Source organism: Anser anser, assembly GCF_964211835.1.
Source record: "Anser anser genome assembly, chromosome: 1".
Classification (NCBI taxonomy): Eukaryota; Metazoa; Chordata; class Aves; order Anseriformes; family Anatidae; genus Anser; species Anser anser.
Window position 1 is genome coordinate 131,702,693 of NC_139720.1, and position 27,750 is coordinate 131,730,442.

A 27,750-nucleotide genomic window follows, 5' to 3' on the forward strand; every position below is an offset into this window, starting at 1 on the left:
CTATTGTCTTGAAAATATTAATCTTACATTTAAAAATTGTTTTTCAAATAAGATAATAATGTAAATTATTTTACATTGCGTTATAAAGTATTCTGAAAAAAATAAATTGTAATGAAGAAATCCTCTGAGAACTGACAGTTGAACTGAATTCTCACCACAATATCTTTAATGCTCATTTTTGTATTTATCATTGAAAGCAGTACACATTTTGCTCATATTTAATATAGGATAAAGAAACCCACAGAAGAAATTGAATCTACTTTGTCTTTATACTTTTTTCAGTAATTTGCTTTCTCAGAGAAACCAAAAGGAACACCATCTGTCTTAAGATTGTCTTAAATGAAAAAAATCCACTTCATAGTACAACATTGAATAACTGTACATTTATCCTAGAATAATCAAGGTAGGAAGAAATAAGGCTGTTTTATGCAGTTCCACTGTAAAGAAGCATTGTCTCAAGCACAGCAAATGGTTTTGTAATTAACAACTGAAATTTCAGGTAGAAAACTGAGTTCTCCCATGACCTAGGTGCAGGAACAATATCTAAATACACACAAACTATTCCATTCTAGCAGGAAGACTGAAAACACTCCACAGAAAAAATGGAAGACCTAGAAGTACAATGTCAGATTTTCTTTTTCCTCCACAGAATCCATCACTGGCTGCATTACCAGTACTTAACCATAAGCTTTCCCAGCATTCAAGAGCCAAAACTGTTCTCTTAATGATTTTAATTCTCTAATATTAAAGTATTCAAGACTGGTTAATTGTCATAGTTCATTGACTGCACAGAAAACTACAGTGGTACTTCATAACAGCAAGCTGAAGCTCTATTGACTGTGCAGCTGAAAATACATTTCTGTATCAAGTAAATGTGGGTAGAAACCAACTTTTATGAATAAGTGTGTTTAAATTTGCTGTTTGGACTATGCATAATGAAGCTTTGCAATATTAACAGGAAAACTGCTATGAAATGACTCATGCAACTATTGAAAAAAATGGAATTCTAAACAAACGGATCATGGTTAAAGATTGGTCCTTATTATTGAAAGACATGAAATGAATCATCCCAACAATATTGAAACTTTAATCTTACAACTGAAGACTGTAACTGCACAAAATTGACATTAACCAAATGATTGAGATTGAGAGCTTTACATAAGAAAACGGCAGTCAAACATATTTTTTGGAAATTTTGGAAATATTTTTTCATACATGAAGTGCATGAAACAGTTAATACTATGATGTGTCAACAGTTCCCTAAAATTAACATGACAATCAAACTCTGTTAGGGCTTGCAAAATAATATTCATGGTAGTTAAACATAACAGAACAAAAAACAACAGCTGTTTAACTGAAAGATGAATAGATGCAAGATGCCCAACTCTGCACCACTTAACACAGAAAATCTTATATGCACAAATTTCATTGAGACCTATGTGGTCTATGTGTAACAGACATTCAGTAGTTCTGTAAAGAAAAACAGATCTGAAGCAGCATCTTAAAAAGTGTCAATGAGCACATAAAAGAGAACTTACGAAACACAGAAGACGGACAAACTCTCAAGGAGATTCATTAAAAGTTTCTGCAAGATGGAGATTTATTGTCCATTTACAAAGAATAAATGATAATTACAAAACAAATATCATAATTAAACATAAAAGCTCTGGAATTTTACAAATATACTCATTTCTTGTGGTTGAAATGCATTGTTAAAAACAATAGTGCTAGTTGACAGGACCTCTACAAAGGTGCAGCGTAACTTCCTGCAATTACAAGGGGACATGACTGAACAGGTAAGATACAGATTCACCGTTGTGTGTTCTTCGAATTGCCTCAGCCAGGATCATGGAAATATCAATAAACTGAAAGAAAAAAAATAATCAAGGAGGTAATTTTTAAAGGATGCCAACAAAAACAAATTATGCAGTTTAGAAACACACAACCTGTATGCAAACATTCAATTTACCATTCTGCTCTTACCTCTTCTAGGAAGTAAAATAACATCAAAGCATCAGGTAATTAACCTGGGTATGAGAATAGGACTAATATAAAGAACAAACTCAAAAATTAAGAAAACACTGATTTCTGCACAGGCATACTGATGAAGATTTGACAACAGGCCCTGAAAAGAAACTGTTTCAGCCATCAGATGGCAGTGTCCACCTCACACAAGTACAGTTTAATGGAAGTACACCTTTTGAATGCTTGCCTAGTTTCAGTAAGTACAAAATATATTGAATAAAAAAAAGTTTTAACATTAAAAAAGCACTATTTTATACTTTCCTCTTCTCTGCACTAAGGAAAAAGACACATGCCTTTACAGAACAATCTCACAGAAGTTGTTGAGATAAGTCAGCTTTGCTTTTTCAGTTTGCTTTTGAAAGCAAATATATATATGTTATTGTTATCTTGGCCATTTTCATTAGTGTATTTTCAAACAAAATGAAGAAGCTTAAAGTTTCTATGGCATCCACAATAACCTAGAGTTCCTACATGCAAATACTGATTGATTAATAATGATAAAAAAGACAGTTTTACATTTGCTACTCTTTCAGTCAGGCAAACTCAATCTGTTGCAGTACCAAATATTTTTATACTCTATTATGCTACCTGAATCCCCTTAAAATGGCTCTTCAGCATGATTTAGCAGATGTTCTACAAACGATAAAGCTACACAATGTATCTGAGAATATTGTTTTCATCTCAAGGCACAAATTCTAGCATCAGAGAATAGTGAAAAAAAAAACAACAGATTTTAAACAAATCACAAAAAACACCACAGTACCTGAATTTTTGGGCAGTGTTTCATTTTCTCTTCTTGGGGGATTGTATTAGTTACCACAACAGCCTCAAATGCTGCATTATTAATCCGAGAAATAGCAGGGCCAGAAAAGATGCCATGAGTAAGAATAGCATAAACTTTGGTGGCTCCAGCAGATACCAATCTGTAGAATAGAAATGAAAAAGTATGCTGTGATGCACGTTTAAATAGATGGTTATAGATGATGACAGGTACAAATCTCTGTAAAATACATTTTATACACATATTCCTTCCGAAAGCTACAGGAAGATACAGCTAACTACAAAATAATTTAGGGAACTTGATTTTTTTTAGGTTGTATGACTTCTAAGTCTCACCAAAAATAACTGCTAGTTAACTTAAATAATAAAATTCTTATCAGTAGCAGTGATACTAAACAAAAATGCTGCACTTTTGATCACATCAGCAGAAAAAATGTTGGAAATCAGCTGTATATTCTACCTCAATCAGGCAGAAATTAAGTAGATTAGATAGCAGTGTTCACAATTCTGTTGTGCCTCCATTATTGTAAACCCTTATTTTCATTTGCAATTCAAACAATTCTATTTGGACAAAGCTACTGAGGAAGAAAAATATTTAATGATTAAAAGCCTAGCTTACAGCAAGGTTGCGGGATGAAATGCTGCTGATCTAAACACACAGTGAAATGATGCAGCACAGGAGAGAAAACCTGTACCAATCAAAGAACTAAAACAACTTGTGCATGAGTCAGAATATCTTAATTTGGCTTTGATTGGCCTCTTTGCCTCCAGACACTCACAGCTATACAGGACTGCAAATGCAGCTAGGACAGATGGAAGACCTCAGCAGTTGATATGTTATCAGATCATAGCATGAAAAGAGTAAGATGGTAAAAAAAAAAGACAAGAACACAGAAACATCATCTCATTTTGAACAATTCACCAGCATCAAAGGATGCTGATCATTCTACAGGGATGATGCACTACAACAAAGTGAGTGTGTACTAAGAAGGTAGCTTAAGCAAGTTGATGTGCTATATCTGAAAATAAATTTCTTAGTTCATCTGCTGGATATGCATCTAGGTTGCTGAGATGCAAAGAGGCCTGAAGTATTTCGGTGAACAAGTCTGAGTAATCACAAAGCGCATCTCACCTAGATTTGTCAAATAATGAAAAGCACTACTTCATGACAAGAACATGATATAAGGCCATATCACACAATCAAAAGCATCTTTCTAGTGAACAGTGCAGATATATTGAAGGTTTCTCATAGTTTTAGAATTTCCTCTACAAAAATCTATTATAGGTAAATAAGGAAGCACTACTTTTATAACAAAATAAATAAAGGCCTCCTTTTTGATAAGGCTCAACTGTCAAAAATAATTGGCTAGGAAATTCATGATTTTGATCTGTGAAGTGGGCAGCCTACAAGCATGCTTTTAGGTCTGATGAAGATTAGTGTGGGGATAGCAAACAACTGCACAACATCTATTTGCAAAATTCCATCAACTTTTCATCCAAGTGAAAAAGACACAGAATACTACATGAATGTTTTCCATGAGTTTTTGACATCCTGATCATCTAGAAGCAAACAGCAAGCCTGCAACTAAAGACTGTAATCTTGTGGGATGATCTTCACTTCAAACCGCTAACAGCAACATCTAGCTCACTTAAGCTTCACCCTGTTACTTTAGCATAACATGAAAGACACAGTCAGGAAGTACCACATGGACCTATTTTGGATGTAAGACTATTCTTTACATTCACAGCGCATATAAGTATATTGGACAGGAATTTAAATTCAAAATGCTCTTAACTGGGACTCTTATAGATGCTTTATAAAGGATTACATCCAAGAGTAGCAACACTACAGTAAATGTTCAGCAGCAACAATTTAAAACATTCCCATGTTTTCTTTCTCAGCAGCTCCTTCCCTCTTCCAATGTGCACTATGTATACTCATATGGGGGTGGGTTTTGTTATAAACCATATCAAAACACAAGATCTTTGGATCAAAGATTAAAAACCTCAAACCTCTGATCACAGCCTCCCAAACCAAAGCTGGCAGCGTGCGTTGGGATATGAGCAGAAACGCAGGAGCACTTCAGTCTAGCATTGCCCACCTGTTAATGCCTAACATTTGTTCTCAGTGTTAATTTCAGTCCACTTTTCCAATTTACCAAGAGAGATTTGAAACTAGAATTCCTGTCATACATTTTGAGTTGTAAAGTTACAGCAATAGGAAAAAATAATCATTTCATAACTAAGCAAATTTAAAAAAAAAGAAAAAAGGTTACAGACAGTACCAAAGTTCAGTGTAGACAATAATGCCAACTTCTGTAGCAAAAAAGAACTTACTAGTACCCTGGGATGTACCAGCACAAAGCCAGCCTGAAAATGTTAAAGTAATCCTTCCTACTTAGCATTGCCAGGGACTGATTTTAGATAGTAGGTCTACTTTCACATGATACACTTCAAGAATTGGACTCTTAAGAATTGAAAAGAATGTCTCAGGGCATCAGCAACAGAGCAGAGGTCTAGAAACCATGTGGAAAGACTGAAGAACTGGGAGTTATTTAGTTGAAAACAATCTTCAACTACCTTCTAGACAAAAGATGAAAAAAACTATTCTCATCTCCCATGATGAAAAGGATAAGCAGTTTTATATTGAATATGTACATTAAAGATTAATATTAAACCTGCACTGAACACTGGGAGAAAATACTTTCTAATATTAAAGCTAGTAAAGACTCCATGATGAGTTTTTAAGTAAAGAATGATTTTCTGACATTTCTCTCTCAGTACTGAAAAAAAAATAAAAAATTAATAGATGGCCCAAGTTCCTGGCTGAAGGGATATATGACATTTCCTTTATTCTGTCCTTTTTCTAAATCCAGATTATATATTTCTGTAAATCTTATCTCAATTCCATGTTCTAAGGAAGGCCACAGCTTGTTCACAGGATGGTAAGTCAAGAATCAGTGACCTCACTCCACAGAGGTCAGGTGGATTTTTAGGTATGCAACATCTCTGTCCATCTGCCGTTCTGCAGGTTACAGCACAATGAGGCATCAGGCCAGTTCACCACAATACTTACTTATCTGCTGCATGACATATTGTGCCACACGTGTCAGCCATATCATCAACAAGAATTGCTACTCTGTCTTTCACATCACCAACCAAGACCATTCTGTCCACTTCATTTGCCTTCTTTCTTTCCTTGTGAATGAGAGCAAATTCCACATTCAGCCTGTCAGCAATTGAGGTAACCCTAGGTGACAGGAAGAAATACAACACATTTAGAAAACTATTTTAAAAGAAAGAAAAGCTAAATACATAAGGATGGCTATGAAAACATAGTTTGCAAGTTCCCTTGCTTTTAAGTTAATGTGGCACAAACTTTAAATAATGAGACAGGTTAGAAATGACCTTAATTCATTGTTAATAAGTACAACCAGAGCATCTTAAGCTATACACCAGAAAAATATTTTCTAAGTTGGTTTTGGTTGTCTGGCATTAAACATCTGTCTTTGACATTTCAGCTATTCACAAGTTTTTATTAAGCTCTGACAATACATACCCTAAGGTGGCCCTAATTCTAAGCACTTTAGTGTCCTAACTGAAAATACCATTCCTGGAATGTGAAACAAAACCAATGGAAAAACAAAGTTAATAGTGATTAATAATTTTTAGCAGTACTTGACTAGTAATCAAGTAGTTTACTTCATCAGCAATTCTCTTAGCAATACATTGGCTTAACAAAGATCTTTCAAAATTGTTCAGGGTGACCTCTGGTGGCCAAATATCCTATAACAAACAATTTGTTACAGACCTCTGACTGTTTTATTCAGATTTTTTAATATAGCAGAGCTGGTAGGTATAAAAACACAGAGAAGAAAAAAAAACAGGAATAAACCGTACTATGTTTTACTATGCTGGCACAGGCTTGTAGTCCGTCTTTTGTAGACTATTTTTAGAATGCTGTTAACAAGGTTATTAACATGCACATTTAATAGATAATAGAGTTTTGTTTCTTTAGCACTTAAACATGAATAAATTGTTGAAAAGCAGTAACAAACAACTGAATGATAAACAAAAAGCCACATGGTTTGGTAATTTTTTTTGTGAACAACACAGTAATTTCATAGCACATCTTACTACCTCAGAGGTGTTGAGATATCAATAGAATCTGCATGCCCTACTGCAGTCACAAAATTTAATAAACTGGAAAAACTGCAAGTAAATAGTAAGAAATAAAAAAGAAAGATGCTTTAAAGGAATGCATGAACATATTTCTTTAATACTTCCAGATTTAAATTTTAAGACAAACTTTCTTCACATTCTAATCAGTTTTCACTAACTCAAGCGTTATTTTGAAGGTCTGCATGTTTTGAATAGAAAAGTCAAACCATCACCTTTACATTTTACTAAAAGAAGTGAAGGAGAATCTGAATTTATTGAGAGCAACATCTTCCCCTACTTCAGCAGCAACTGAAGTTGGTTGCATTACAACAGAAAGATATCAAAAGTAAACTCTTCATCATCAACTCGAAAATATACAAATATTTTCTAGGGGGAAAAAATGCTGTCTTCAAAGACTGTATTTTGTAATAAATAAAAATACACATTTTTTTATACATATGAATTATATTTTTGTGACAATATTCAGATGGCAACAAAGAAATTTAATTGACTGAGTCATCTGTATGTTAGAATGTTTTCTATAGTTTACATTCTTCACATCTTTAACTTGAGTAATCCAAAGAGGAATATCTCCCTAGTGCTACTCAGTCTTATTTCCCTATTAATTATTAGAACATGAACATTCACAACAGATCGAAGGACTTCAAGCAAAATCATATCATGGTAGTCTTTCACTGTTTTCTCTAAATTACTTTCCAAGCATTGAAATCACTTTGGGCTTACAGGATTCTTATTTGTCTTTGTTCCCATTCAGCTTCTAGCAGCAGCATGACCAATAATTTGAAAATAAGCATTTTGCCTCAACAGCATGTTTTACCACCTTACAGGTGGCATGCTTCTGAGCTTTTGCATTAGTTTTTACTCAATAGATAACAGATAAAAGTCTTGCTAAAAGATAGCCTTATACGCTGTAAATGAAGAAACGCTCTGATGAACTAACTTTTCTATTTTCATCTTTTGCTACCCAAAACAAAAATTCATTCCTTTTTTTTTTTTTTTTTTTTTTTTTTTTTTTTTTTTTTTACAATATTCACAGTACGCAACTTGGGGTCAGTAGGTTTACAGCCTGAATGCAATAACGTAAAGAAAACAGAAAAGTGACTTAATGTGACTTAAGCAAACTCTTACCTAAATGCCAGCAGGTACAGTGGGGATAGGCCATATGCTTAACAGAGAAGGGAAACTTAGGCAATTCCAGAATGAAGCAGGAATAGGTGCATTAACTGGACTAAAGAAGCAAGCAGCAGGAAAACTCTCTTCCCTTCCACAGAGGGACTCAGGTAATGAGGCCATATCCAGGGAGAGAGAAAAAGATTTTCTTTAGAGCACAGAAAGCTCCTGGATGTTTTCAAGCATGAACAACATTGGAAGAACTAGTTATTCTGTTTTTACAATGCAGCTGAATTCACCCGTGATGCACGGTGTGTATTGCACAGGTCACACAGCAAAAAAGATGACAAGACCATCTAGTTCATTAATCACAAACTACGTGGAATGCTAATAGTATTAGTCTTGTATAGTACCTTTTTGCACCACCTGCATCAGGTGAAACTATGATACAGTTTTTCCACTCCAAAATGTTTTCTTTAATCCACTGCAGCACTGCAGGTTCTGCATACAAGTTATCTACTGGAATGTCAAAGAAACCCTAGTTCAAAAGAGAAAAACATTTTCGTGAATACACATTTATGCCTTACCTGGGATGAAGATAAAGAGAAAGAATCAATCCTTTGCCTTTCATGTATGGTAGGGCTTTAGCTAGCATTTTACACTGGCCTAATTCTGCCCTCTGAAATTTCTACCCAGTTCAGTGGAAGTTACACAAATATTAAGGTTTCTAAAAATCTCACCTAAGAGCAGCAAAATGAAGTACAATTGTTCTCAAATTATAGTAAATCAAAAAAGAAGACCACCTTTAGGCACCTATATAAACTCATGCATGTGAAAAGCTCTCAAAAAAGAAATCAGTGAGGAATATTTAACTTTCATAAATTTCAACTGCTTGACATGAACAGCAGTATTTCAATATGTGGAAGATTCAAGTTAGCAGTACTTGAGCAGCAGAAAAAAAGGAACACTTCTTTTTGTGCAGCTTTTAACATCAAATCCCTGTTGGACCATAAATGAAACTGCTTTTTATTTGCATGACAACCATCTAACCTAATTGAAGTTCTTATTAAACAGAATGCCAGAAGGGGGGAAAAAAGGTATCTTGAAAAGTTTTACATGTAAGAATGACAAACAATGTCTGCTCTGCATCTGAGACAACAGAATTGTGATTTACTGGTTCAGCAGTAAAGTCAGCTATGGGTTTCCAGCCTCCATCTCCACTTCTCTTAAGCGAATATTGTCCCCTTTGCTAAATCAACAAAACTCTATATAGGGAACTACGATAATAAGATCAATGCAAGATTAAGAGAGCTTCTCCCAGAACAGTACATTCTATGTTCTGGGAGCTTTTATACTAGACTTGGAAAGTTCCACTGAAGAGACTGTTGTATGGGCATCCACACTACCTGCAAAATTACTCCATGAGATCTGGTCTCTTGCAAAAGGCAGATTTAATTAGAAACAGATACTGAGATGATCAAAACTTCCTCTGAACCCTGAGAACTGCACTTCTGAACAAAGCAAAAACAATGAGAAAAAAACCAGAAGTAATATTAGCCTTTCCTCTTAATTCAGTAGAGCCCCTAGACACATTTGGAAAGAAATTATGGTTACCTGGATCTGAGAAGCATGCAGGTCCATGGTGATGATGTGGTCAGCCCCTGCAACTGACAGCATGTTGGCAACAAGTTTTGCAGAGATTGGAGCACGACTCTGAGAAATAAAGAAAAATTTTTAAAAAGATACAGGAAATCAGGTAATTAGCAACTTTATTTTCCTTCAGCATAGTTAGAATCTAGGTACGAAGAGCTCCAAACCCAGCCAAACTAGCTTGTCAGTAGCTAATCTAGCCACTAGGGCTTTGAAAATCAGCAAAAATTTTAGGAGCTCTAAATCAGTTTGCACAGTCTGCCTAATAATGCCTTGTATTAATTTGACCAACAAACAGATAAAATTGGGGACATAATTTTCCGGCTCCTCTATTTCAAACTTCAACTAGCTTTGCCATAGCACAGAAACAGGCAGACAATCCCCAATTCTCTAAGTCACTGTCCATATGTCAACATCCAACTCTTAGGCAACTATTGTGTTTAAAAAAATAATATATATATATATATATTTAGATCACCAAATATGAAGAATGAAAGCACAGGGAACACAACTTTTGAAAATAAAACAAAAAAATTGCTTTACAACAAAGTTAATATCAATGATTTCTTCATGATACAGTAAATTCTGTAACAGATCCATGTAGGCAGAACCAGAAGGCCCCAGTCTATTTTTTTATTTTATTTTTTTATTTTTGCTAATTTGGGCTTAATTATTGGATGCAATTAGGAATCTAAAACTACCAAAGGGGTGGGGTAATGAAGGAAAAAAAAGGCAGGTGAGGGGAGGGCGGGTGAAAAGAGCAAAAAAAATCTAATCAGTAAAGTTAATGCTAATGTTAAGAGCTTTTTTAAGTGTACAAGGATGCAGAACAAACAGTAACAAAGAAAATATGGAAAATCATGACTGGAAGATACTTTTTTTTTTTGTCAACTCTAAAGTTCTTTCAGACTTTTTAGCTCTGAAAAAAAGCTATATTGACATAAAGAACTCTGACAGGAATGGAAATATTAAGTAAAACCTCCTGTTTTCTTTGTACCAATCTTTAAACATGGGTAGTAGCTAGCACTAACTTTGTTAGAATGAAAACAGAAATGTAATTCAGAGGTGTCAACTGTCAGGCTGTTTTTTGCTGGCAAGGTATTCTCTCCTGCTACATTTCTTTAACAAAGAAATCAGACTCATTTAGCCTCAAGGGGCTAGTATTTTCCTCAAAACTTCTATTAATTTAGGTGGAAACTCAACACTTGCCTGTTTTAACCTGTGGATTGACAATACACTTCCAGAAACAAAACCAAGACATGACATTATTTCTTATGCCTTGGGTAAGTTTGTCATCACCATTACTAAAATACTTCATTTAGAAAACCACTTTACTCTATTGTGTTGTACAAAAACATTGTCCCCACTTAGTTAGTCTAAGATACACTGAAGATATGTATAGCAGATAGTACTTCCCTCAATCCCTGCAATTAAGATACATATAGCTTCCATAAGAGTTTGCAATCACTAGAGCTTTAAAGAGGATGACTTTCCACTTACTGAGGACTATGCTTCTCCTCATTTAAGTTCAGTTCTGTAAGGATTCTGTTAGGACCACATTAACCAAAACTTTTTTGTTATTTTTTTACCATTAATAGCAAAGTTTTGGTTCATGCCATTTGAGTTCCTGATCACTTCAGCTCAAATTTACATTTCTAAGCTGGGCTTCATAATATTCTCAAATCTCAGGCAACATCTATTACAACAAAGGTTTAGTTTCTAACTCTTTTGACTCTACCACCATGTTATCTTATCAGCTCCTAGTTTGGTGCTACAGCTGAGCTGGACTAACATACAATGTTGAAAACAGAAGTTTGCTCCCCTGCTTGTCCCATCCCTTCTTCAATTCCCTCATGCCGCTCACTGGTGTTTGTCTGAACCCACGGCAGCCAGATGAGGAAGCTAAAATCGAAGAGAAGGGGAGAGAAGTTTGCTAGCCAGGACCACCCCTTCTGGTAGAAAAGAGTAACCAGCGCAGCCTAGCTGTTCAAGGCAAATCACATTCTTCCCAGAACATGGTTTGCCATTTCCACCCCAACTAACATACTGAATTTCTCTTGTTTTGTCCATTTCTGTTCAACAAGAATACCAGTTAGCTTCTCTCATGTATCAATACCACTAGTATCGCCATCACAAAACAAAACAACAAAAATTCCTGCATCAAGTACTAATGTATACGTTACCAGTTGGTACTTCTTTCAGCTGCTGGCCTTGCAGGCTGACTTCCCAGAAGGAAGAACTTGAAGGTTTTACCACTAGGAAACTTGTTTTAGTAGGCAAGCACATCACAGACTGCCTACGTGTTGGTGGACAGAGTCTTGGAGGGAAAGATAGCCAGACACCAATACCTGTTTCTCAAGAATGGGCTAACAGGAGATTAAGGCAAATGAAGTTTGCGGCTATCTGACAGTTTCCTCTACATAAAATTGTGCATTAAAAGAAAAAGCACACATCGTATGACATGTTCGGAAGGATTTAAGGTTTGATTGCTTACCAAGAAAATATAAAAGTTTTGTGCTACAAACTGATGCTTATTTTGAAAACCAAAATAAGTGTGTTCATGAGAACCTCAGATAACCTGGCCTCATTATTCAGAAACTTGGATGACAAAGGTAGATGAGAACTGAACATCTTCTTTATATCTTGGAGAGTTTATGATGCTTGCTTCAGATGGGAGAGGTAAGGACACAAAAAGATTCACTATATTCATTGTTCCATTCTTTGATACAGTTTGAGATTAGTTTCAGAATTATTAGTGTGAAACACAACATTAAGTTATGTACAGAAAATAAATTGTAAAAAAATCACAGAATTTTTAGTTCCTAAGCAAATTCCCCGCTCACTTATAGCAACAGTTATATGAATGATTTCTTCCTTTATGATGTGTTACAAAGTTATTTGCAATTTTGCAAATTACCAGGGACAGAGGAGGAATCCACAAAGCTAATAAAAACAACCTCACAAGAATAACTATGCAGAGGAAAGTAAAAGGAGTCCATTAAGATTAATGTTCTATTGTCTTTAAGCATCTTATTACATTGTCTTGCTCAAAATGCATCACATGCATACTAAACAAAAACAAACAAACAAAAAAAATCCAAGAAACCCCCAAGATTTATAACTGGAACTTTCACTTCCAAGAAAGCCAGTTGTGAAGTGTATGGATACTGCACATTCACTAATTTATTACCTAAATTTGTCGTTTTTAAAATGGGATAGGTTTTGAAGCTTCAGAAGTCAACAGCCATTATCTTAAATGTCCAGACAAATTTTAACTAGAAGCTAGGAGTCTTCTATTAGCAAATTATTCTAGAGCGTTACTGTCATGGCCCAGGCGAAACACAACTGAAATCGAGAAGTGAAACTGAAAATGTTCCCAGTTATATATAATGTAACCCAGTAAGTTTCACCCTTTAAGGCCATGTTAATGGAAATGCATAGCGTTAGATTAAAAAAAAAAAAAAGATACCTACCCAACGCTCCACGGCCCCCTTCTACAAATCAAAAAAACAAAGTTACATGAGCTGTAGAACACCAAACTCACCTATACTTCTAACATCTCAAAGGCATCTCTGCAGCATCCTACAGATGTATCTCGCCCATGGCTTTGAAGGTTAGCATAATTAGAGGATGCCTAAATGCAACCACAGCCAAAACACAGATACACCTGGGCTAATTTTAAATTACCTAGCTTGTGTATCAGAAGTGTTCTAGTTTATGGCAATACTTGATCATGTTTAAAGCAATTTATCAATGTTTCTGTGATTCTGGGCAAGCTTTTTTTCCTTTTCTCCACCTCCCTTGTTCAATCACTCTTTTTTTTTTTTTTTAAACCTCTGTTTCTTTGTCTGTATATGGAAGAAAACTTGCACAGATCTCTACATTGCCTTGCTGGAATTTTTGCTGATAGCTTTGGCTATCTCATTTAAAGCTAGTCCAGGTTTTATGCTAAAATTTCCAAAGTAGATTACATAAGCCTTGCTCAGAATATGGTGTTTTACCACAGGGGCCCTTTCTTTACTTAAATTAAAAAAAAAAAAAAAAAGAAATCAAGGATATTTTCAGTGTTCTCAGTGATCATAACTGCAACAGATGCATGAAGAACACAGTGGTATTTCAAACAGCAAGGACTCATTCCATTTAGTCCTTTACGGATTAAAGTCAACAACTTAAATCACAAGCCAGCATCCAGATAGTGACAATTATAAGGCTTCACTTCATAGTCAAGCAAGCTACAGCAGTATCTTGGGTCAGAGAGAAGAAAATCTGCTTATAACCATAGTAAGAAAATGACTGGCACCAGTCAACCAACACTTCAGGCAGCACACAAAACTTGTGCACTCAACGTGGGTCAAAGACCAAGTGATGTGATGCAATCCACCAGTGAGAGGAAGGATCACCCGGTCAATAAGCTGCCCAATGTCGACAGCTATATTATAGCTTACTGTGCAACACGGAGGTTAACTAGCAAGGTTAATTTCCAAAGATGACAAACATTTTCTCAATTGCAAAACAGAGGTTTAAAAAAAAAAAAGACAGGAAAGAAAGAAAATTGCAGGAGAACTCACTAATGCCCAGGGAACTGTCTGGAATAATGCTCAAAACCTCTATTAGTGCCCTACTTTCCTCTGCTACGTATCTTCAGATGGCATTTCAAAAAGACATGTTCCTAAGCAGCATACTGAGCCACTACACTGTAGGGTTTAAGTGTCTCTTGAAAGCCTGCCACATGGATTTCGGGTACCCCAACAAGAAATTACCTAGATGCATGGAAAACCTGGGACATGCTCATCCCTTTCCCACAGCAAAAATTTATATGATGGTCCAGCAGAACCATCCAATATGAATTTGGAAACAGAAACATACCAAAATGCTTTCCTTCCCTTTCAGCCAAGTCTTCTTTCTTTCCCTTCCTAGCTCTTTTGATTAAAAATAAAAATAAAATAAAATAAATCAGCTCTCCTAGTCAAGTGAGAGCATTAATAAGTACAGAAACACAGCAAAATGAAGTTCCAAAAGATGTATATGAAGAACAGGGAGATATTATCTAACTTTCAAATTCATTTTTTCAAAGCACAACATTAGTATGGTAGAGAGCCTACAGTTAAAGAACAAATTAAACAAGGTCTTCAGTTAAAGAAAGTAATTTTCTTCCATTTTATTTTCTTCTTAAAATTTTGTGTTTCCATCACAGGCTGAGAATTACAAATTTTGTAATACATGCAATCAATATTTATTTAACTGGTGCATTGTTTGTCAGTCCTGTTACATTTTATATAGATGAATGAAAATAGCACCACAAAGATTTCAAGATTTTGCTAAACACCCGAAGTGAAAAGGAAGAAGCAGACCATTTATAGGAAGCATCAGAGAGGGGAAATTTTCCAGAAAAGACAAGCATTGCAGTCCAATTTTAAAAGCTAAATTCACATTTGTTAGTTCCTTTCAAGTTAGTTTTGATGAAAATAGCATTTATATAACATTAGGTTTTCTTGTATATATAGTGGAAAGAAACAAAAAAACTACCTTTTAAAAAAAAATCAGACTCACTAGTCAGACTTTGTCATTGTCTTATCAGCTTTTGTTGAACTGGTATACTATTCATCAGTTACTGCATACCAAATTCAGGGGCAGACGCTAAAATCAGGAAAGTGTTTTGGGATTTCTATACAATTTTTGGTCTGCATAATTTAATATTCCAAGTTATTCCACATATATAAACTTTTTTTTTTTTTTTTTTAAGATCTGCTTCACTGCATACAATAGTGTTTTCATTCATCACTCTTACAAATTGCAGATCTAATCAGTTCCTTTCATTTGGCTACACACAGGGTAAAACCCACCTGCACAATGGTTATAGCACTTCAAATTTAGGATTTAATTCTATGCAATTGCACTAATTAAAATGTTTAGAAGGGCATACTCTCTTCATATACAGATAATAAAAAGGCTAGAAAAAGCAGGAAAAACAGTCCCATAAGGTGAGGGTTGCTAGCAGAATACTCTGCAAAATACCACACACATAGGATGTACTTAAATTTTCAAACTGAAAACAAATCAATTATCAAAGCATAAGCAAAAAGTCATGTATTGTCTCAATTCATTCACTTGTAGGTGATATAATTTAACATTTTAGCATAAAAATAGGGGGAAACAAATCTTACAAATCTCTTCAATGTTTATGAAAATATGCTTCATCCCAAAAAGTTTCAAGGGAAAAAGCTGAGAAAAGACTTCAGAAATTACACAGTTCTTACCTACCTTGTCTTTCTTATCTTGCCTGGCATATGGAAAACACGGAATTACTGCAGTCACTCTGGAGGATGATGCAATCTTGCAAGCATTGATCATGATGAGCAGTTCCATTAAGTTGTCATTTATTTCTCCACAGCCACTCTGGATAATATACACATCTTCTCCTCTCACACTTTCACCAATCTCTACACTGAAAGAGCAGGAGATGGCCACTTAATCACTAGAATTACAGGAAGAACATTATTAAAGAACAAACAAAATACTTTTGTTTTAACAAACATTCATGGGTTTATAAAAAAATAAAAATTAAATGGGTAAACAAAGTTTTGGACAACTGTACCCTTGATACAGTCTATTTCAATACAAGCCACTCTAAAATTTGCTTCAACCTAAATAGAGCCTTTGTAAGGTCAGCATAAACCACCATGTAATTATGGCTGTAGCACAGATGCAGCACATTATTAATATTGCTTTTTTTGTTTGGTTTAGTTTGTAGATTGTGTCCTTGTGTGTAGATTGTGTCCATCTCCTAAGGAGATGGTCATTTAAAGAATAAACTAGATAAGTACAGAAAGAGAACCAACTTTATAGTATTTTTTATTAAATACTACCTGCATCAAAATACTTCTGTTAAAAGTGCCATTATTTTCTATGATAATTAAAACATTAATAAATTCAAGAAAATACTGCATTTTAGAAGACAAAGGTATCACCACCACCTCCATGGCCCCCCCCCAAAAAAAAAAAAAAAAAACACACAGAATTTTGGTTAAAATTTACACCATGATATCTAAGCAATGTAGTTTAAAAAAAAAAAAAAAGATAACGGACCTGTTCATCAACAGCTTCCCATGACTCAAAATTTGTCATGTTGTGCCAGTTGCTCTATTTGTTCTAATTGAGCTTACGTACTTACGATGGCATCTAAGTTATTCTTTTCTTCCACAGATTTCAAGGCAAATTTTGGCACTGATCACTATTCATACCACAGAACTCAAGAGTTAAATACAGCTTGAAAACAAACAGGAAAACGCAAACAGAGCAGTTGAATATTGATTCTCTGTCAATTCTAGACCCATTCCAGAGAAATCTGCTGTTGAACCATTCTCAGTTTTCACAACTGCCACTCCAAAACTTACTCAGAAAAGCAGCAGACTTTTTTTTTTTCCTGGATCCATGCAAAATATACAGAAAATATACAAAAGCAATCTTCCTACATAAGGCAATCAGACCTTTACAACCCATGCTGTATTAAATTAGTCTAAATGATTAAAGGCTAAAGTATCTTGGACCCTTATTTAAAAGGTTTCCTCTTTACCCAAGACACAAATAAGCAAAAAGATCTAACTAGAAACCATCCAAATGGCTCAGATGTGGGTAAAATATTTTCTGATGGGTCCTTCAAAAGTGAGGCTTGTTCTAGTCAAGCGTAGTCCAAACAGCTTTAGTTTATCAGCTTCCATGGTGCTATGCAAGACTGATTAGCTTTTTGTAGCTGCAGAACACAGAAAGGAATTTACTGCTTAAAAACATCTTAATGACATGCAAACATTTGATTTACTACCATCATGATAGTTGAGTGCTGTCTGACTAGTTACATTCTGAAAACTGCCACAAAATACCTGTCAGAGAAAGAATGCTTGTCCCTTTGAAGGTGTGCAAACTAGAACAAAATTAAATTACAGAGAACAGAATGCGCTGATTTAACAAGCAGCCATTATTTTGTTTCTCCCTCATTGAGCAATGTGCTCAACCATGCTGAGCACTGAACGACTGAATCTTGTGGAAGATATATATGTGATCATGCAATTAAAGAAAATACTGTAAACCAGATGCACAAGGCAATAGACAAGCAAACTTCCTTCACACCAGTGTGACCCAAGTGCTTCATTTCGCAACCTTATTAACTCTAAATTTAATTTCTGGCCCATCACTTTCTCCTGGCTACTTGAGCCTGCCCTATTATTCATGCCCATACATGAGCCTGCCCTTTCGGTTGCATTCTGACTCCTCCTTGTCTTAGTAGCAGCTCTCTCTTTGTTTAATCCATTTCCCCCTCCAGTTATTATTTGGCTTCCTTTTCTCTCGTCCTAATGTTCAGTCTCAGCCTCACTACCCTAACACATCTCTTTCACCTCCCTGCTTTTCCATGACCAGATTAATTCTCCCCCTCTTCTACTCAGTTTTTATTCAAATCAACGTACTTCCATTTTTACATTACCTATATACCATCAGAAAGACCACCAAGATCACAGAAGAGAGAATGAGTGTCTCCATGCTTTCAGCTGCCCTATTCCATTCCCAGAACAAGTTACAGAAAGATCCTTTCTTCATTTTTCTCCTTAATTAAGTAAGTTTTTGACTGGTTCCGTAAGTTCCTGCTGGTTTTTAACTACCATCAGGACTTCTTATTGCCAAATAAGAAATAGGTAGATTTCTTATTGCCAAATTAAAACAGAACATCTAGTAAACAGCAGGACCTCTATGGGGACGGAGGTAGTCAGGGACACTGTCATCTTCTGATAGCTCATTGGTAATCCAGCAAATCTTTTTGAGTCTTTCATCAAGGCGGAGCGACACAATTTTGTGGTTATCCAACTGTTAATTCCCTGTCCAATTATTAGTCAAAGCAATAGGGCTATTTGAAGAAAAGGGTTTAAAAATAAGTCTGTCAAATTCTAAATATTTTTCAAACTTGTTTTTTGGTCAACTCCAAGTAAAACATCAACCCATTAGGTTACATATGCAGCCTTACTCACCATTGTTGATTCATGGTTATTATCATGAGGACTCTAAAAAATGATAAACGCTTGACTCAGCACTTGCACAAAACTGCTTAATGGCAAGTGCTGTCATACCAAACCTTTGGAATAAGTCCAAAGATGACCACCAGCATATGCAAAAGCTCTACGGCAGCTCTTTCGACCCAAGACTGTGAAGTTACACTTCTGTTCTTGACATTAGCATAGGAATCATTACAAAGGAGAAGAAAGTAGAAAGAGACAAAGAAAGTACTGCCAATTTTCACTGGAGAATATTATTGCAGTGACAAAGTAGGGCAGTGGAAGATTTTAGTACTTGGCAAAAAAAAAAAAAAAAGAAACCAGTGATTTTACAGACACATTATGTAGTAGTAACAAGATTTGCTGAATGACAAAAAATAGGATTTTAATGTTCATCATATACACAAAGAACACTGAATTATAACACTCTGGATTGTTTTGCTCCTTTAAAACAGTCATTTCTAAGCACCCCACTAAGAAATAACAAGTTTCAGAAGGTCAGGGAATATACTTTGAGATAAATACCGATCTGGTTGATAGAGCAGACCTGAAGTAGTGCTGCTTCCAGTGCCATTAACCACTATCTTTTCTATGCCCTTGGGCCAGCAATAACTTTTTCATCCTGTAAACAACTTAGAAGACAAAACTGCTGCTAATTCCTCTCTTGGTGCACTTCAGAATTTTTTGTTTATGCTTCTCAGGCCAGACTGGCTTACTTACTCAGCACACAGAAATGTGAACATATATCCATGTAGAAATATATTTTCTCATGGACACAGGACGTATTTGCAAACTAAAATAAATCAAGTTTAAATTAATACTTGTATAGCACTTGGTAGTAACCTAATTAAAGGGGCCAGAGAATAACAATGTAATTATTGCACAAATCTTCTCCCAATCAGCTAGAGATGACTACACCACAGATTAGTATCTCTCACTTTCTACCTTCTCTAAGTTGGATATTGTGTAGACTTATCCAACCAGACCAGACACACTGCTGCTTATCTGTACTTTTAAACACATTCAGATGTAAACAGGCAAACAATAAGATGCTATACAGTACCAAATATCTGAAGTACTGCATCTCAAATATCTATTAAAGAACACTAAGCTAGCAACAGGCAAACTACTTCATGCCAGTTATCATATTAACATCACTAATAAATTCCATTTAGGCTATCTATACCATGACCTAATTAACAGTCAATAAACTTGGGGCTGTTGTTTAAACAATTTTCGATAGTGAGGACATAGAGGAAGGACACAAGAACAAGCTATTGCCTCAAGATTACAAGCTTTGTTTGTTTTATGCAATTAAATCAAATTCAGCTATTTGGTAACAGTTTAAATAAACTTCTCATTCAAGAAGAGTCAACAGAACCTGTACATTAAAAGCTCTGAAAACACCTAATTGCATTTTAAAGAAAAAATTATACAAATTAATAGCCCACAAAATTAATTAACTTTTTGACCCAGTTGCTTGGAATCCACAAGCACAAGCTGCTAGCCAGAGAGGATGCACGTAAGACAGGACGTAACAGAAAACAAGTTTGAGTGTTGATATCTGCTTTGCTTTCACCTTGCACAGACTGATTCCAGAGTCCAATTTACTAGGTAGAAACTTAGACTAATTACCGTAAGTCAAGGATAAACCTCAAGAACCACTTAGATTACGAACACATTTAAATGGCTGAAACATTCATAAAGCAAAATTCAAAACTCAGGTAACAGCAGGCTGAGCTCCTTATGATACTAAATTTATCGTACACTCCCAACAGAACTAATAGCAATAGGAAATTTAAATTTGTATATCCTAACTTCGAAAAAAAGCTGCAGGGAAGCATGGAAATAAGCATGCAAAGCCATACTAAAATGGCAAATAATTCAAGTCGATGGCTAGGATCCAGTTCAAGTCACGCAACTGAAGGGCGCCATGTACCTTACAAAAAATTATAACAGATAAAATTCTAGCAATACTTATAGGAAGTAATATTTGTCAAGGACTTTAGGTGCTGATAAAGTAGCTCTGTACTTTAGGCATCTTTAATACACATAGAAGCCGCCAAAATTTAAGGTCTAGAGTCCTCATACAGAGTGCAAAGAGAATCGATAACTCAGAAGCGATCCAAAAATTGCACACGCTGAGTTTGCAAATCGTCAAAAAGCAGCCAATGGAAAGTACTAAGCAGAGGGGTGTGTTTGAACTCTTACCTTTGGGAACAAATTTGCAGAGTAAAGTCTTTAACGCAAGACCTCCAACTTACTGGGCAAATATTTTAACTGCCATGATGTTATATAAAAAAGTGGGTACTGGGATTTAAAAAATAAATTTCCTCCACCTAAACCTCAGCTCCTGAAGGGATGTGAAAGATGCTTGATCTATTACTAGAACTCAGCTGAGCTTAGCAGGGTATGCTATAAAGCACAGCCAAGAGAAGAACTTGAATCCTTTAGGTGCTAAGAGCAACTACAGGACTCTGTACAGCTCCCCAGGGGTGAGCTCAGTTGGACCAGTTTTGGTACAGGCTGCAGTGAGATTTTTCTCCCCCACAGCATACCAGACAAGATCTCATGGAAAATCCTAAATGCTGAAATCCCCTTTGAAATTACCATTTAAAAATCAAGTTATTTAATCTGCAGATAATGTGAAATTCCACTTGGGGCAGGGGATGGGGATTCCCAGCCTCTTCTCATTTTTGCAGTTTTAGCGCTCACCCCCATCCCCTGTGCTACACCCAATAGTTTAAAAACCAGAACTCCAAAGCAAACAAACAAAAAAATCTGTGGCATTTTTATTACAAGTTTACTTGTATCCTAGATCTCCTGGAACCCATGCTCTCTCCTCAAGTCTAGGCTTTCTCACTTTGACAGCTCCAAGACCAGTCCCCAGCCAGATTTTCATTTTCAACTGCTCCTTTCCTAACGTTAGGCACAGGCAAGGCAATTTATTTATTTATTTTGAATTTCATGTGTTTGGCATCTATAAGAAGAACACAATATACAGCAAGGTCAATGAAGTGGAAGCCTCAAACCAGAAGCTCTGAAGCATTTTTAGGCCTTTTGTGATTTGGCACTATTAGCAATACAATCAGTGGCCATATTCAGTATATCTTGAGTTCTGTACATAAACACAGAACGTTTCTGGAAACATTTCTTATCCTTTTCATCCACGTTAGTAAAAGCAACTTCTCCAGGCTCACCGTGTTCGCTACAGTGGGAGCAGCCAGCAGCGAGGGAACCAGCCAGCTCAGCCACCCCAGGCTGAGCATGACAACCCCAGTTGTGAATTACTTGCTAAGTGTTTGGGCCATATGAAGAGAGAATTCACATCCCACAATGCCCCAAACCCTACCAACTTCAGTTGATTTAACAGCAGTTTATCACCTGAGTTTGCTTACACCATGACTAGGGGTAATAACCTTCATCGGCGAGGGTCATGCAGCTCATGGCCTCTGCAGCAGCAGAAGCCAAAGGAACAAGGGTACAGGAAAAGTACCAAGGTCATGTCTTAGATGAGACAACTGCAGAAGAGTTGGAGGACACCAAAGAGGAGGATGGAGGAAAACACTGTAGTCCAGCATTGAAAATAGATCTCAGTCGTTTGAATTGGGCATCTTCGATATGTAGCACTGATATAAAAATTTCTAGATGTGCTTTTTTTTTTTTTAAATCAATTATTTACTTTATAGAACAAACTGTGTTCATCATACCATTTTGTATGAAATAAAGGCTCATCCTTATAAAAATTAACTGAGGAGGCATCAGCTATTTTCTCCTAACTTCCAAGATTAAAACTGCAAACAAATCTTCGCAAGTAAATATCAACAACAGAGTTTTATTTATTATTTTTTTGCCTGCCATACAGCAGGCAATGTCTCTGTGCAGCCAACATTTTCCTCTGCAAAATCTGAACTGTATACACTTAAGCAGATGATTCAAAAACATCCCAGACAGTAGCCAAAAGAAGGTGTAGATAGGCAGTCTCCAAATTCACTCTTACCAGACAGGATTTCAATTCCCCTCTCCTGAGCCTGTCAAAAAGACTTACAGGACTCACTTCAGTCAGTAAGTCTGACTAAAAGAAGTTAGGAAGCTCATGGGAATGGGTGGAAACGGTTACTTCTTTCCTGGGAGAGATGGGTGTGAGAAGATGCCATCTCTGAATCCAGTTTCCCCATTTTGAGAATAACAAGCATTTCAAGTACAGAATTAAACTAGTCTTTAGAAAGGCAAACATACCACATATTGTAAGAAAATATATTTATTTTAGAAGTGATGTACATGCACTGATGATTTTTCCTCATCAGTTGATTCACTAAAAATACCTGCACTGTGAGTTAATTATGTATCAATTATCATCAAGTGCCATCTCAGCATATTTGGAGGAAGCTTTGTGAAAAAATCAGTGTGGGTGTGCATGCATGTGTGTGTGCTTCTATTACACATCTGTCAAACACCATGTCATACTGCTGAAGCTGCAACAGCCATGCCTGCTTAAGGACCTCCATTCCTGCCCTCTTCCTCCGGCCTTCCAAACAGTGCTGACAACAGTTGATTGTGTGGACCTAAAGATAAACTGACTGAGCTCCCACTGCAGCCCTAACACTTTACTGGTAAAGCGAGGGAAGGTGGCGTCACCCAAGTTCCTACCAAGACACTGTGGCCAGCACATGTACTTTACACACAGGCTTTGAACACTAAACAGAGTTATCTTCCAGGACCAGATGTTGAGGAGCTGTCTTTCTGCTTTAGTTAAGGTTGGCTGCTTTGATGGTCAGCTGAAGGAAGGCATTCACTGGTGGCACTGGTGTGTGTGCAAGCGGCCCTGGTGCCAGCTACTGGAGTCAGGCCGGCGGTATGGGCCTGCAGGCTGTAGTACCAGCCACCAGATCGAGTGGGTGAGGGTCCTGGTGTCAGTAGTTTGGGGAGACAGAACATAAGGAAAAATTTATTCACTGAAAGGGCTATGAAGTATCGCCCAGGGCAGTAGTTGAGTCACCATCCCTGGAGGTCTTCAAAAAAATGTGTAGATGTGGTGCTTAGTGACATGGAGTAATGGTGGGCCTGGCCATGCTAGGTTGAAGGGTGGACTACATGATCTTAGAGGTCTTTTCCATCCTGAATGATTCTAGGATTCTATTTCCATATTGTTTAGATGGAAGAAAGAAAGAAATTGATGGGGGGGGGGGGGGGTGTCTGTCAATTTCAGCAGCAGTTTACCCCACTTCCTCTAGCACAGACATGAGATTTTTCAGTTACAAACTTGCTAGAATGCTGAATGCCTAAATCACATGAGAACTGAGATATTGCCAGATACCCTAGCCTCATGATAAATCACAAAGAGGAGCATATCCAATTTTAAATTTTCTGGAGTTGAAAACCTACATTTCATTTTCTTGTTAGTAGTGGTCCTGCTCCCTGGCTAACCTCAGGGTATAGATACAGTTCTTCAAGAAACCACTTACACCTGCTAAGGATTGGGATTGAAACCAAAAGCCCATTTGAATTGAAATATAAAGCAAATTATTTAATAACTCTTCCCTTCCACTCTATTCTGCAAACCAAATAAATGCAGTTTTCGACTAAAGTGCTTCCAGTTAGGCCATTTGACAAATATTTAAGCCCATGGCTGCACATGTTTGTCCATATACATGCAATTTACACTTACTTTTAAGAGACTGTAACAAATAAGAAAACTCAGTTTTAAACAAAAGATGAATCTTCTCTGCAAGTTGCTAACTTAACAGATCTGACAAAGCAAGAGTTTGTTGACCCTCAGGACCCAGCTTATCTGTTTGCACAGGGATATGTCCGAGCGCCGCTGGCAGGTTTAAGGTTCTCTGAGTATCCTAACTGTTAGGTACGAATATTCTGCAATACTGCTGTGTATTTCATAATGCCAGTGAACTTATCCATAAATCTTGAAATGCAACTTCTGCATAATTATTTTTATATAGGAAGAAACATTTTTGCTTATATACACATGAAGAAATTTTGCTATAAAGACAGACAAAAAAAACAAAAACAAACAACAGCCACATGAGAACGACCACTACAGCATAAATATCTTATCAACTTTAGCTATAGTTTGGTTTTAAACATACTGTTCATGAATTCTCTCATTAGTGTTGCTGAATTTTTTATTAAGAATATCAGTCTACAAAACTGGAAGGATGACATCCTGAAATAAGTTGCTAAGGATATTAAAAGATTACTCAAAACTTATTATATAGTGGCTACAACTGTAGTTGCTGAAGGGGAAACAGCTTCATTTCAGAATCTCAGAAGTATGAAGTTGTACAAAAAATAAACACTTAGATCCTTAAGTGTGAAAACGTTTTTTTTAAGTTCTTGGAAAAAAAGGCAAAACATGTCAGCCCAGCAATGTTGCAACAGAAGCAACCAGAAATAATTACTAGATTAGATACTTCCCTCATATCTATACCACACTACATCCCAACTTGCCTAAGAAAAATAAACTGCCATTACTAGATTAGCCAAACCACTGACAATCTGCAGCCACCACTATCTACTTACTTAATGGCAGGGGGCAATAATGCTCACCAAGAAAAATAAGTGGAATGATAGACTAGAGATTATTCCATCCTGAAGCTGGGAATTTAATTAGCTGCATCAAATTAGATGTGCAAACTTTGCAGGTAAGTTTCTACCTCAGATGAAATCTAAATCCAAGAATCTCTGCTTAAAACACAGCAAACAGCAGAACTAGAGATGAGTGTCTCTGGAGAGCAAGCAAAAAAAAAATTAAGACACAAGTTAGCAAGAAAATCATGCAACCAAACGCACATTAAGTTTTATCATGCAGAAAAGAGATCAAAGTGCAATAAAGTGATTATGGGGTTGGAAAAACTTGAGATTTAAGCCTTCATTTAATCAGGAATGAACAGAAGAGAGTAAGAGTGTGCAAACATTAGGTGGAATGAACAGCAATGGCAGAGGGTTTAAAATGCTGTCTGTGCATGTAAATAGAACAAGAGCAATTAAATTGAGAATACAAAACACACAGACTGAACATAAGAAAAAGCTTTGTGAGTGCAACTTCAGACTATAACATGTTAATCTTCCAAAGAAAGCAATGAAAATGTGCTTGTTTGGGAGATTCAGAACAAGAACAGGAAAATAAAATAAATAATCTCAGAGACTAGACAGCTACTTACAGTTGGGAACCTGTGTTTCAAAATCAGGTAACAGCCTAGTCTCAGATGCAGAATCGCAGAATCACAGAGGTTGGAAAGGACCTCAGGGCTCACCTGCTCCAACCCTTTCCCAAGCAAGGACACCCAGGGCAGACTGCCCAGGCCAAGGCAGCTTTTGAAGACCTCCAAGGAGGAGACCCCACAGCCTCTCTGGGCAGCCTGTGCCAGTGCTCCATCACCCACACAGCACAGAAGTGCTGCCTGGTGCTCAGAGGGAGCCTCCTGTGGGCCAGTTTGTGCCTAGTGCCTCTTGTCCTGGCACTGGGCACCACTGAGCAGAGCCTCTATCTGTCTTCTTTGCACCCTCCCTTCAGGTATTTATAGACATGGATGAGACCCCCTGAGCCTCCTCTTCTCCAGGCTCAGCAATCCCAGCTCTCTCAGCCTCTCTTCATAGGAGAGGTGCTCCAGGCCCTTCATCATCTTTGCAGCCCTCTGTTGGGCTCCCTCCAGTTATGTCCAGGTCTCTCCTGTACCAGGGAGCCCAGAACTGGACACAGTACTCCAGGTGCAGCCTCACCATTGCTGAGTAGAGGGGGAGGATCACCTCTCTTGACATACTGGTGGTATTTTGCCTAATGCAACCAAGCATACCGTTTGCCTTCCTATGGGGGCAAGGGCACGTTGCAGGCTCATGTACAACTTGGTGCCCACTGGGACCCTCTGGTGTGCCCACCACTCCCCGCAGTACGCACCTAAAGAGCTGTTTCAGCCTTACCACCTCCTGGCATAAACACACACCTGTCACCTTAAATTAAAAAACTTCATTAAAAACAAAGAGAGCAGGTAGGTAGGTCAGAAAGCCAAGATGACAAACCAGCACAGAAAGGCAACACCAGGAGGAAAAAAAAATAATAATTGGCAAACGCTTAGGACATCATACAGGACATTTTGCCTTTTTTTCTACCTGTCCAGCTGGAAGCCTGACCTGCCCATGCTTTTGGAAGCAGCCAGGAGGCAACCCCCACCAGGACCCGGGGACAGGGGTCTCCATACCTGGGGGGGGGGGGGGGGGGGGGGAGGCAGAGGGGGGGGGAAACACGTCCCGCAATGCCGCACGCACCTGGTCTCCTGGTTGCTGAACTTCTTGGTGACCACCTTGCCCAGCTCCAGCCCCAGGCGGTCGGCCACCCGCTGGGACAGGTCGTGGTGGGAGCTGCCGCTGAACAGCACGATGTTGGGCATGGCTGGGGGGCGACGGGGGGTGACAGAGAGCGCGGTGGCCCCGCTCGGGGGCAAATAAGCGGCGGCACCGGACCGCCCCCCCCGCCCGCAGCCGGGAGGGGACGGGGAGGGGCGAGGGGCGGCCGTGGGTTTGTCTCGCTCCGGGCTTACAAATAGGCCCTACCTGGGAGCTGCCGTCGGGGAATTGAAGGTAGAGAGGCTTCGGCTACAGTAGGTCGTGGTTAAAGGTAATTAAATTGCAGGGGATAAGTGGCTTAAGAAGCACGTCGGTTTTCCTGCCCGAAGCACAGCTTTGATTTGAGGAGCAGAATCATGAACGTGTGCTTAATGAGGCTCTGTTGGTGGGATTATTCCTGGTCATATAAATCCCACTGTTGCTTAGTTTGTTTCCACAGGCAGTTTTAGAGCTGGTCAGAAAGTCACAACAAATTAATTTTTCAGGTGATTACTGGATTTTCAACAGAAGGGAGTTTCTGGAAAGAAAAACTTCTTTCTTTCTCTGTCTCTGTTTCTTTCCTTTTTTTTTTTTTTTTCCCCCCAGTAAGGAACTTTCTCCATCAAAA

General features: G+C 37.3%; 1 protein-coding gene across 4 annotated transcripts; it reads right to left on the reverse strand.

The window, feature by feature from the left end:
• Positions 1–1,582: 1,582 nt before the first annotated feature.
• On the reverse strand, positions 1,583–27,254 carry PRPS2 (phosphoribosyl pyrophosphate synthetase 2). Of its 4 annotated transcripts, none has more exons than XM_083828035.1 (8): positions 27,066–27,254; positions 16,009–16,192; positions 13,221–13,241; positions 9,712–9,810; positions 8,511–8,635; positions 5,882–6,055; positions 2,789–2,948; positions 1,583–1,865 (listed from the first exon to the last, which is right to left on the reverse strand). In XM_083828035.1, exons 1-8 carry the CDS (start codon positions 27,185–27,187, stop codon positions 1,773–1,775), a joined length of 978 nt encoding a protein of 325 aa, XP_083684161.1. In that variant the 5' UTR covers positions 27,188–27,254; the 3' UTR covers positions 1,583–1,772. The 4 variants fall into 4 exon arrangements, with proteins under 4 accessions (XP_083684161.1, XP_083684163.1, XP_083684162.1 ...); XM_083828037.1 differs by having other exon boundaries at positions 16,009–16,222; positions 27,066–27,220; XM_083828036.1 differs by lacking the exon at positions 13,221–13,241 and having other exon boundaries at positions 27,066–27,253.
• Positions 27,255–27,750: the final 496 nt, after the last annotated feature.